Here is an 11,540-nt window from a genome sequence, read left to right as displayed (position 1 = left end):
TAACTGACCCAATGGATGCTTCACAGTACCAAGAGCAGCAGACTCTGTCGATTCAAGCATCAACTGAACTGCGACATTCACTTACAAAATTTGACTGACTGAAGTATGAAAATCAAAGTTGGAGTGCGGTGATGAGTCAGTAAAGTGTACCAAGCATAGCAGCTGAATTCCAAACCATTTGAAAAAGGAGAAAGAAAAAGATGCTCAAAAGCCAAAAGAGAACCGAGATGAGTAGGAGCATCTCATGCCGGCCTCAAGCGAGATCAACGCAGCTAATCCCACCACATGCATGCATGCACACCGCACTATCATCAGTATTCAGAAGAACCCCCACCTAAGCTTGCAGAAAAGCTACCAGCAGCAGTTGCGTACGCCACCCAAAAGAGGAGGAATCTTTGGTTTTTAACCACGCAATGCGAGTTCGATCCTGTTCTTTTTCCAGGTCTCCAGATTAGTTCCGAGAGCCGGAGATTCTAAGAATCAGCCGGTGAGTACCCAGCCCCAGCTAGTGAGAATCTAGAGGAGGCGAGACTACTAATTCATTTTTTGGGATCTCTAGTCTCACGATCGGAATTAGAATCTAGATTATTAGAGGAGCTGAAAATTCATAGAGTAGTCGTACAAAGATAATGGATTTGTTTTAAAATCCAGCCTCGGCTTTATAGGAGCTCTAGCCACTTATTACAAAATGTATAAAACAAAATAATTTGGTTTTTACAAAAGCCATAACAAAGCCGCACGATAATAAAGGAAACAAGATGCACTAACAGGTTAGTTGATACAGAAGCCTGAAACTGCTTCCATTATCTGAATAATCTCTTTTATTCTGATCAGCATCCTAATCATCTAATCACCAATGCATACTGGGTGTTGTTCTACTTTGTGCTGTGAGTGTGTAAATTACTACTACTAGTTTATACCGAGTTAATATAGTTTACTGCAAAGTGTTGAGCGAACTTATATTCGTCTTAATCCACAATTCTGTATTTTTTATGAGCAAGATAGCATTGTATTTTGGAAGTGCTCTAGTCTGGATAATGTACATTGAACAATTGCAGCTTTAGAATACTTTACTGACGATTAAGTACACTGTCCAGCTGGTGGATAAGTTCTGCAACTGACTGCACTAACGACTAAATGTTCAGAGTTTGTAGATTTGTTCTGATCAGCTAACAGTTCAAGCAGCTTCATGATGACTGAAGTATATGTTATGTTAATGCACCATTTCGTGGAAACTAACACTGTAATCTTGTACTTGTTATGATATGTGCAGTTTTACCTGAATTTACTGTCCTGACTTGAAGACAAATTACTCGTGTCTACTTAACGGCTATGCAAAATGCATGCTCGATCAGCATTTCGTCAGAGACGCGTCAGTGAGAGAAGAGAAGAGCTCTGATCACGTTAAAGCAGCATAATATTCGCGTAACATCCACGGGCGAATCAAAGGCATACTTTGCAGTGCCAATGCTAATTATATCTGAGATAATATAGTTTATGGTTATGGGTACTTTGCTCCCTTTTTGTGAAAAAAAATGAGCAATTCTCATATATGCAGGGCATGTGCATTTGGATTTTGTAAAAAAAAACATCTTATAATCATGATACATGTACTTTGAAAAATAAAGGAACATGGTTTGTACAAACATCTTTTCTTCCAAATTCGTTTATTTTGTCGTTCTCGCAAAATGCATATTCCTTTGTATTTATGCGTGATCTAACTCACACGTACTAAACGATGCGCTATCTACTACAGATCGAGACCGATATCACATATCTACTACACAAATGAGAGCAATTTTACCGATATTATGAAGGTCCTAGGAGATACCATTGATTTCTATGTATAATTTAATATCTCTTATATCTTAAGTTAACAAATTTTACATAAAAAATAGTAGTATCTCGTGGTACCTCCTTAAGTATGGAAAAAAATGCTTCAGAAGTAAAAGCATTATTTGTACATTTCGGTTTATTTCTACGTTATCGGAAAATGCGTAATTCGTTCGTATTTCTGCGTGTTCTGACTTGTACGTACTAAACGGTGTGATATGTGTATCACGTGATACCAAGATTGAGGTGAGTTTGAAAGCGAGGGTATGAAAAAAGAAAAAGGTTACATAAAATCATTAATTAAGTGTTAACTATTTTAAGACTAAAAATATATCAATATAATTTCCAAAACAACTTTTACATATAAAATTTTAAAAAACATATTATTTAACAATTCAGAAAATGTGGTCGTGAAAACGAGGAATTTTTTTCTCCCCCTTAGCATCAGCTTGAACAGACGTGTATTTAAAGAGAAGGTGAAAAACAAAAGTAGGCCAGGAGAGGAGCAGGTTCACCTTACCGAAATCCCTCCCGTGCCACGGCAACCATGGAGCATGGTTACCGCACGGTAACCGTGGATATCGCAAAAACCGCGATGAATTTAAAAATCAAAATTTTGAATTCAAACCTTGCCGGTAAATTCGATAACCGCGCGATTTCTCACGGTAACCGCGGTTTTCGCAGCCGAAACCGCGCAGTTTCACACGGTAACCGCGGCTAATGCGTGCCGAAACAGTTTTATGAGAACGGCGAAAACCGTGCAAAACCGCGCGGTTTCGGCTGCGAAAACCGCGGTTACCGCGAGAAACCGCGGCGAGAAGAATATTTAAAACCAAGAAAATTTGTGAGATGTCAAATGTAAAAAAAATTTAAAAAATCTGAAAAAATACAGAAAAATAAGAAAAATATTTTGTGACTATATTTGTTACATTTAGGATATGTTATAGAAAACAAGAAAATTTTAACATGACATTTTCTAAATTTTTGACATTGCGTCACAAATTTATTTTAACGAGTAACAACAACTTCATTTTAATTGTTATGTCATAAATATACCTACGACCTATTATTACAAACAACTATTATGTATGTACTAATATGCACGTATAATTTTCCTCCATGCATATTTTCCCTATATCCATCATTGAATATTTGTAGTTCAACATTATGTACAACATGTTAATAATGACTTAACAACAAGATATTATTAACCATCTTCTTACGAAATATTATTTGCAATAGGATATTTTTTATTTTTTTCTCCAAAATTTTTGGTTATGATTTTTAATTGTGCCGAAAATACACCTTTTTCATGAATTTCTTTGACAAAACTATATTATATATCAACCTATACAACATATATTTTTTCCATTAAATTTCCTCAAAAATTTTAAATTCTTCTCAAATTCAAACTCAAAACCGTGGTACATACCGTACCGAGCCTCCGCGGGACGGCCGGTTACCGTGGTAACCGCGGCGGTTACCGCGGTAATAAGAACCCTGAAGAGGAGTGTATATATTCCTTTTTCTCACACAAAATTCCTCCCTTAGTAGCTAAGTTATACCATTTTCCTCTACCTCTCACCATCTCAAAACTACATGCTTGCCTAGGACCAGGAGGAGGAGGAGAATAACAAGGAAAAGGGAAGGAGATTAGATGGGATACCATCTCTAGTTATCTCGATGCATCTCCATCATCGAAACGCATACGGTTTGTCCATGCAAATTGGCCATAAATCCCAAGCCAAAGCGAGTGAATTTGATACAACTCTTCTTTTTTTTTTTTGGCGCGCAAAGCGATCGATTAGAGAAGAGAAAGCGAGCAAAAGCTGAGCTTAAAAAGAGCGTCGTCACGCTGCCTCCCGCTTCCCTTCCCTTCCCTTCCCCCTCCTCTTCCTCTCCTTTTCTTGGCCTCCAATGGCGGCGGCGCAGGCCTCGCTGCTGCAGAGCTTCCCGTTCAGGGCAGCAGTGTTCGCGGCGTGCGTGTTGCTGCTCCCTCTCGTGCCCTGGCCGCAGGCGGCGGCTGGGCTGGATGGTCGCGGGGAGAAGTTTCTTGCCAAGGTGTGGGAGCTGCTGCATCTGCTCGTCGTCGGGATCGCCGTGTCGTATGGGCTGTTCAGCCGCCGGAACGACGGCGGGAGGCGGGGCGATGAGAAGGATGTCGCGGCGGCGGGGGCGGTGGCGCAGGAGAAGGCGGACGCCGGGTACGTGTCGCAGATGCTCCATGACTCTTTGGTGTTCGACGACGGCGGTGGCGAGGTTGTGCTCGACAGAACCGGCGTTGAGGGTGGCGGCAAGGTGCGGTCGTCGTGGAGCGCGATGCACCACCCCGACGAGCCCGTGGTCGTGGTGGCGACCGCCGGCGTGGGCGGCCTCCGGAGCCACGCCGCGGAGGCGGAACGCCAGGCGGCGTTGTCGCTGCCCGTCCGGACGCTGAAGCCGCAGGGAGAGCCCAGCGCGGGTTACGGCGAAGGCGAGCCGTGGGCGGCGCGGCCGAGCAGGAGCTCACAGGACACGCCCGGAGGCGGCGGCGCCCATGAAACCGTGCTCCCTTCGCCGATCCCGTGGCGGTCACGGTCCGGGAGGCTCGACGCGTCGGCGCCGAGCCCCTCGCCGTCGCCGAAGAGGCTCTCCCCGGCGTCTTCCTTGTCCAAGGAGACACTAGCGAAGGCCAGCGAGGATTACTCCAGGCGGAGGAGCCCGTACAAGTCGTCCCCACCGGCACCGCCTCCACCGCCACCTCCCTTCCTCGTCCACGGGTACCATCCGCCGGCCGAACGCCGCGCGGCGGCGAAGAGCTTCAAGGAGGAGCTGCAGGAGCAAACCTCCCACAGCTTCAGCAGCTCCGAGTACAGCAGCAGCAGCAACTCCTCGTCGGCGAAGCCAAGAAGCTCCATTGATGGCTCCTCCTCTTCCTCCTACTACCCAGTTGGCAAATCAGTGAGAACTATCAGAGGAGCAAGGGAAGCAGCGCAGAGCCAGAGCCAAGAACAGACCGACGCCGCCGGCGATGCACCGGTTCTTCATGGATCAGATTCAGAGGATCCGTACGGTGGCTACAGAGCTTACCAATCCATTCCCAGGTTCCAGTACGAGAGGGGGAGCAGCGACCCTATCCTGGGCAACGTGACAGTATCGTCCGAGAGCAGCGACGACGAAGACGACGACGGCGACGGCGAGTTCTCGCCGGGAAGGGAGTCGACGCCGGAGGTGGACGAGAACGAGGTGGACAAGAAGGCCGAGGAGTTCATTGCCAGGTTCAGGGAGCAGATCAGGCGGCAGAGAATCGAGTCAATAAAGAAATCCGCCGGGCCGCGTGGTGTCAAGCACGGCAAGTAGCTCGCCCGCCGACCGCGGCCGGCGATCACCGGCTCCGTTCTTTCTTTCTTTTTTTTTTCCTTCCCCTTTTTTGGTTCCTCTTTAGAGCAGAGATAGATATGACACTATTTGTGATAGCTAATTAGCTATGAAGAACCACCTGTAAACAAATTACATTCATTTAGGTGATGAATGAGAGTGAGTGTATGTTCATGCTTAGCTGCTCATTGCTCATGCCATGAGAGCATTTCTGGTCAAAGATGATCTGCTCTTATCCTTTTTATCCATAATCCATGGGAAATAAGACTTAGAAAAAATAAATGTAGCAACTAAAAATAGTTTTTTTTGGTAAAAACATGTTTGAAAATATAGTGATGAAAAAAGTCTCAAAATCTACTTTGAATTAAGTTCTAACATTCAAATTTTGGTTGTAGTTTACAAGCCAACAAGTAGACAATAACCGATGCATGTAGCCATCAACAGCAGGAAATTTATTCCATTATCTAAAAGATCTATCAATGAGCTAATCGATCTTAAGGCTGTTGATATCTGGCAAGAGAGTTCTGGCTGTATGCTGCTTGCCTCCAATGTATCTTCTTATGAACTAAACTAATGCAGCTTCAGATTTCAGCCTGTGTGATTTATTCAGTTCAGTGCCCTTTACAGCAGCTACCATTCAGCATTCAGCTTCGGTTTAACTGGTGTGGAAATTGGAATCTGATACTGATCAGGCGCTTCCCTTTAGACTTTAGCTTGCTGGGTTTGATTCCAATCCTTGGTTGGATGAGTAGTCCAAATTAATCCAGCTGCACTGGTAGCTGTAACTAAGCCTGTAATTAACTTGAGAGTGTCTTTTTCTGTAGTGATTTTTCTTTAGCTGTCTGTATTTCTCTGTACTTTGTCTCTTATGTATGCAATACTTATTGCAGCTTGTTTATAATTTGATTAAATTTCGTATGGTTGTTGGAAGCACGCTAAGGCTAATCTTAGTGCTTTGCTGACGCATCACTGTCGGCTGTTTTGTCCGGTGTCATCCTCCTGCCATTATGCAGAAACCGATCTTGGGGATAAGTCTACTCTGAAGACTGAAAACAAAAAATCAATATAACCAACGCATCAAGAATGTCATGGGTTGTTGTGCTTCCAAGAATGCATAGACATGAGTGATGTGTTTTGCTGGAAAGAACTAGTAGGCAAAAAGTTTGGAGGACAGGTCATCGTCATCATCTGATTTGTGCCTCGGCTTTTCTGGATCAATTAACAAACCGAGTTACGCCGTAAATCATGTCCACTGCATCGGTATTTAAATAATGATATCTATAAACATAAATATATATGCATCTAAGTTCCGATATTGTCGTTTATTAGAAGTTGAAAAAGGCTTACCTAGCAAATAAAAGACAATTTATGGGTATGCTTTTTATATACGTGATCGCTTTAATTTAAAAACAAATGCTATAAAATAAACTATGTAAAATATAAAATCAATATACTAAATTTAAAATGTAAATATTGTCCTATAAGTAGAAGTATAAATAGAATGATGGGATCTTATGCGTGTAAGCCAGCTTGACTTGTTTAGGCTCGTTATCTTAACGAGACACCTCAGCTTAAGTCATTAGTGTTAATAAGCTAGAAGTCTAGCTTGGCTCGGCCCATGAGCTGGCTCATTAGGCTTGCCAACGAGCTGTATCTCATTTAAATTATCTTTATAATTTATATATTTATCATATTATCATGTATTAACATAAGAATGGACAATAACTCACAAAGATCTCACTAGATATTATAGTTTGTGTGATTATAGGGTTAAACATTAGTTAATAAGTTCTAAATATATAAAAGTTTACTAATTTTTTTACTAATAAGCGAAATGAGTAGATCAAGTACTAGGTCGTTAAGTTCACGGTCTAAAAGCCTAACTCGGCTCGACTCATTAAGACTATAAGTTCAAGCCAATCCAATCTGATCTTGATATGAGCTGATCCAAGTTGCGAGGTTCGAGCTTTTTATCCACCCGTGCATTTTTTTTAAAAAAATAGATATTGCCATGTGAAGCAATGGATTAGTGATTAACGTCCTATCCAAGCATGGAACTAACCACTTTACCGGATTAGCGGTTTAACCACCACGATCTCCATGGCCCCACCGCCTACAGTCCACGTGGCGTCCCCTTCCGCTCGGGCCCTAGCCGCTCCGCGAATCGACGCCCGCCACGTCATCACTCGTGGGACCCGCTCCCAACCCGTCACCCGTAAACACCGCACCCCACGGCCGCTCACTCGGCCCCACCTGCCAGCCTCCAGGCTGCACACCACGGCTGCTTGGTGGGTCCCAAATGTCAGTCTAACGGGCTACGCGCCACCAGGTACTAATCGGGTTGCTGCTTTGCGCCTTGGGCAGTTTCGACTTTTTTGGGGAGAGAGAGAGGAAGAGGTGGGGAGGGGAGGGAGGCGTGAGCGCGAGGGAAGGGGGAGGGGTGGGGAGGGGGGGATTTCTCGATTTCTTCCGCGCGTTTGCGGAATCGCGAATTCAATTCGATTCCGCTCCACCACATCTCGCCACCCAGCTACTCCGATTCGCGCTGCTCGCTTTTCCCCCTAATCGATTCCTTCTTTTGGGCGTTTTTTTTTTTCTCCGGGGGGAGGAGGTGAGGTGAGGTTCGGATCGGATCGGGGGGCGATTTGGGTGCGGGGTGGGGGTGGCGAGATGCGGATCGAGGAGCTTCCCGGCGATTCCGGGGGAGGCGGTGGCGGATCGGCGGTCGCGGCGGCGGCGGCGGCGGGGGAGGAGGGTGGGGTGGTGATGCGTGTCGCTTTCGACGCGAAGCGCGCGGCGGTGGGCGTCGGCGCGCGGATGCTGTTCTACCCGACGCTGGTGTACAACGTCGTCAGGAACCGCTTCGAGCCGCACTTCCACTGGTGGGATCAGGTCGACGAGGTGGGGGAAATTCTCCTGCGCCTCTTTTGATTTCGGTTATTTTTAGAGCTTTTACCGCTGTGACTTTTCGTGTTCATCTTGTGCCGCCGACGGAATTTGTCCTGTAATGTAGCTTCTTCGTGGGGATGCCTTCTTCCTGTGGTTGCTAGGCACGGCAATTAGCTTTAGGGTTAAGTCTTCACACTGCATAGCGGAGAGATGCTCTTCGTATAGTAATAAATTCTTCGTATGGCTATTGCCGCGTGTGGATTTTGTTTCAGTTTCGGTTCGTGTAGTGCTTGGGAGGTTTTGGGCCTGTGAGTGCGGTGACTGGGACTACCTTTTTCGGCAGTATTGATGTTTCGATTCGTTTAGAGTTTGCTCTCCTCTAATTGTGTGTGTTTTTTTAATTGTGGTTGGATCAGCATGTTCTACTGGGCGCTGTTCCGTTCCCCAGTGATGTTCTACGGTTGAAGGAGCTTGGAGTTTGTGGTGTTGTCACACTGAACGAATCGTACGAGAGGCTGGTTCCCAGATGCCTGTATGAGGTAGTCTCTCAGCCAAATCATTGCACCATTTGATTGACCAAGTGCGCTGAATACTATGTTGTTCTGTTGATCAAGTTTTGCGGTTTTTGTTTGTTAATTCCTTCCTGCTTAGTTTTTGGTTGCTCTCATATCAAGGGGGTGCACGGCCGTGTTGTAAAACCGCATTGTGCATATAGCGTAATCAAGTTCCAAACTTCCAATGTTCTCAGTGATGCAATACTGCAATGCAAACTGAGGAACTATTGAAGGTTTTATCGTTTGCCATTTAGATGTCGACCAGTCGACCTATCATATCAAGGGTTTAATAAAATAATTTATTTGCCTTTTTGTTTCGCTGATGGGTCAGCAAATCTCTGTTTTGCTAGGTAGATTGTTATTACTTGACTGTGGTAGTTAAGGTAGATTGAAGAGCCAAGGTTAGTGATATGTCAGCTACTCATGGTCAACGTAAATGACAAGGTTATGCCGAACATCATGTTAGTGCAGAAAGGTTAAATAAGTGCTGAAGAGCTCATGTATCTCATGTGTCATGCTCCTTTTTAACATTCATACATTTGATGCCATCTTTACATGTCGTCTAATCGCGCTGGCTCTGTTTTTATGTAATTTACAACTAATGTGAGAAACTTTACATCTCTGTTTCTGCCTTCTCATGAGGTGAAAGTTAGGTATCTTGCAGCTCTGGGTCACATGATTGAAATGTTCTGTTTAATTTCAGGCTCATGGAATTGAAAACCTGGTGTTACCAACTAGAGATTATCTTTATGCACCATCATTTGAGAACCTTTGCCTTGCTGTTGACTTCATCCACAGTAAGAATCTACTCAAAAACATATCATATAATATGAAAAATATACTACACATGATTCAGTTTGATTTCAATTAAACTGTTCATTGCATGAGCATACCCCTAAATTTGTGATTTGACACCCTTTGCTTTATTTTGGTTAGTTTGTAGTAACAGATGTTTTTATTTTATTAGTTGACACCTGTAATAACAATATTTATTGCCTTTTATGCGCTGCTTGCTCTCCTCATTCTTCCTCTTAATATCGTGTTACTAACTTTCCTCTATGGTGGAAGTGGACAAAAAAATAGTTAAAATGATTTCCTATGACTTATTGAGCTGTGGTAATTGTGGTTTTTGGCTTGATACGTCATACAACTCACAGTTTGTTTCTTTTGTTTTAATCCTGGAAGGGAATGCTCTTTCTGGGAAGTTGACATATGTTCACTGCAAAGCTGGACGTGGACGGAGCACAACAGTTGTTCTTTGCTATTTGGTACGTTAGATTATTTGTCACAATGATACAATGTACTGAATTATATAATAGAAATTTGATAGTGGCCATTGACTCTGTACTTAGGTGCAATACAAACAAATGACCCCAGTCGAAGCTTATGAACATGTCCGGTTACGGAGGCCAAGGGTTCTATTAGCTTCTGCACAGCGTCAGGTAAGTTCAAAGGAAACCTTTTTTGATTATGGACACAATTGTTTCATGGCTGTCTTTATCTGATAATCAGAATGCTTCTTATGAAAAAAATATTCCGCATACAGATATAAAAAGACTGTTTTCAATATCAACTGGATCCCCATTTATTTGAACTCCATCTTGAAAAATAAATCTGTTAGTTGCAATATACGCAACTTAAATTAGATGTTTGGAATCTTTTTAGCTGTTAAGGAGATAAGGTTTTTGCTAGGTCTGAACTCTGAAGAAGATAAGGTAACTATTTATGAGAATAGAAAGAATAGAAAGTGGATTATTGTGGTATCCCTCTGTTCATTTGGTGAACTCGTGCAACCTTTTCGTTTGGTGATATTTTAGTATGCAAGGAAACCCTTGATATTATCTTCTATTTTCATATTCAAATTGTCAACCACCGTTAATGCTGCTGTTGCCTCATGCCCTTCTGTAGGCTGTTGAGCAATTCTACCAGCTTAGAGTTAAGAAATCCGGGAAATCCAGTTGCCTCGACAATCCCATCATCAAACCACCAATGTTCCTTGCCACTCGCAACCTTATTGCATTTGACGAGAAGACATTCGTGATGGTTTCGAAATCGGACCTTGAAGGGTATGATGCGGACACATTGGCAGTAAATGTAGGCAGTGGCTTGTGGGAGATAAGCCTAGTATACCGCGTGCAGTTTGCGAGCCAGGCAGCATTTGCAGGGTTTTCATACTTGTGGGTACGATGCCGTGCGCCCCATAAGAACAAGGAGGCGCCCCCTGTCCCAGAGAATAATAACAGTGTGGGGAGCGAGAGCTGCTCCCTTGAGGCGGAGCAACTTGCAAAAGCTCACCCATGTTTGCTTCAAGGTGTCATGGTTAATCCATGATCGTTCGACTTGCATGCGTCCTTTCTTTTCTTTTCTTTTTTGTCTGGCAACCCCCCGTATATATTAATGCCAAGAACATGCAATGTGAAGTCCTTAGCTCCAGTCTCCTCAGCAAGCAAAGAGTGCAGTTGCTTGGGTATGTACATATCTGTAATAAGTTGACTTCTACATGTACAGAGGTAAATGACAAGGTATCTCAATCAAATTGCTGACCATATGTGCTAACGGCTAACCACTCTATATTATCTTCTTCTTTTTCCCCCCGGAAGCTATCTTGTTTTCCGGTTTTAACTTCCACGCAACTGTTGCATTGCTCGAAAAGTATCTTTTAGTAAAGTTGAAACTATGGTGCTCGTGAGTTGCGAATGTCACATTGCCTTCTACCGATGTGATGTTTTTAATTCATAAAATTTTGATTTTATTACCCTCATTCTTGTATTTTAAGGCTGTTTAACATAAATTAAGATGTTAAGAAGTCAATCTAAACGTCTAATTGATTCTGGAATGATTAAAATTATACAAATCAGTGTAATTATTGGAACGGTTGAAATTATGGTAATAAGCGTAGAAACATTT

General features: G+C 43.4%; 2 protein-coding genes across 2 annotated transcripts; both read left to right on the top strand.

Moving 5' to 3' along the window:
• The first annotated feature begins 3,360 nt into the window (after window positions 1-3,360).
• LOC102712014 (serine/arginine repetitive matrix protein 1-like) lies at window positions 3,361-5,471 on the top strand. The gene has a single exon (XM_006662001.3). The coding sequence runs from the start codon at window positions 3,751-3,753 to the stop codon at window positions 5,170-5,172; it is 1,422 nt and encodes a 473-aa protein (XP_006662064.2). The 5' UTR covers window positions 3,361-3,750; the 3' UTR covers window positions 5,173-5,471.
• A 2,135-nt stretch (window positions 5,472-7,606) lies between these two features.
• On the top strand, window positions 7,607-11,181 carry LOC102711735 (phosphatidylglycerophosphate phosphatase PTPMT2-like). Its single transcript, XM_006662000.3, has 6 exons — window positions 7,607-8,091; window positions 8,496-8,618; window positions 9,337-9,430; window positions 9,819-9,901; window positions 9,986-10,075; window positions 10,542-11,181. Exons 1-6 carry the CDS (start codon window positions 7,861-7,863, stop codon window positions 10,962-10,964), a joined length of 1,044 nt encoding a protein of 347 aa, XP_006662063.2. The 5' UTR covers window positions 7,607-7,860; the 3' UTR covers window positions 10,965-11,181.
• The last annotated feature ends 359 nt before the right edge of the window (window positions 11,182-11,540 follow it).

The sequence above is a fragment of the Oryza brachyantha genome, chromosome 10, assembly GCF_000231095.2.
Source record: "Oryza brachyantha chromosome 10, ObraRS2, whole genome shotgun sequence".
NCBI classification, from domain to species: domain Eukaryota; kingdom Viridiplantae; phylum Streptophyta; class Magnoliopsida; order Poales; family Poaceae; genus Oryza; species Oryza brachyantha.
Note: the sequence above shows the minus strand (reverse complement) of the source record. Positions and strands in the feature narration are given on the sequence as shown.

Coding starts and splice junctions, on each gene's coding strand:
- LOC102712014 (XM_006662001.3), top strand. CDS start 3,751: ATGGCGGCGGCGCAGGCCTCGCTGCTGCAGAGCTTCCCGTTCAGGGCA.
- LOC102711735 (XM_006662000.3), top strand. CDS start 7,861: ATGCGGATCGAGGAGCTTCCCGGCGATTCCGGGGGAGGCGGTGGCGGA. Junction 8,092..8,495: donor GGTGGGATCAGGTCGACGAG/GTGGGGGAAATT, acceptor TGGTTGGATCAG/CATGTTCTACTGGGCGCTGT. Junction 9,902..9,985: donor CAGTTGTTCTTTGCTATTTG/GTACGTTAGATT, acceptor CTCTGTACTTAG/GTGCAATACAAACAAATGAC.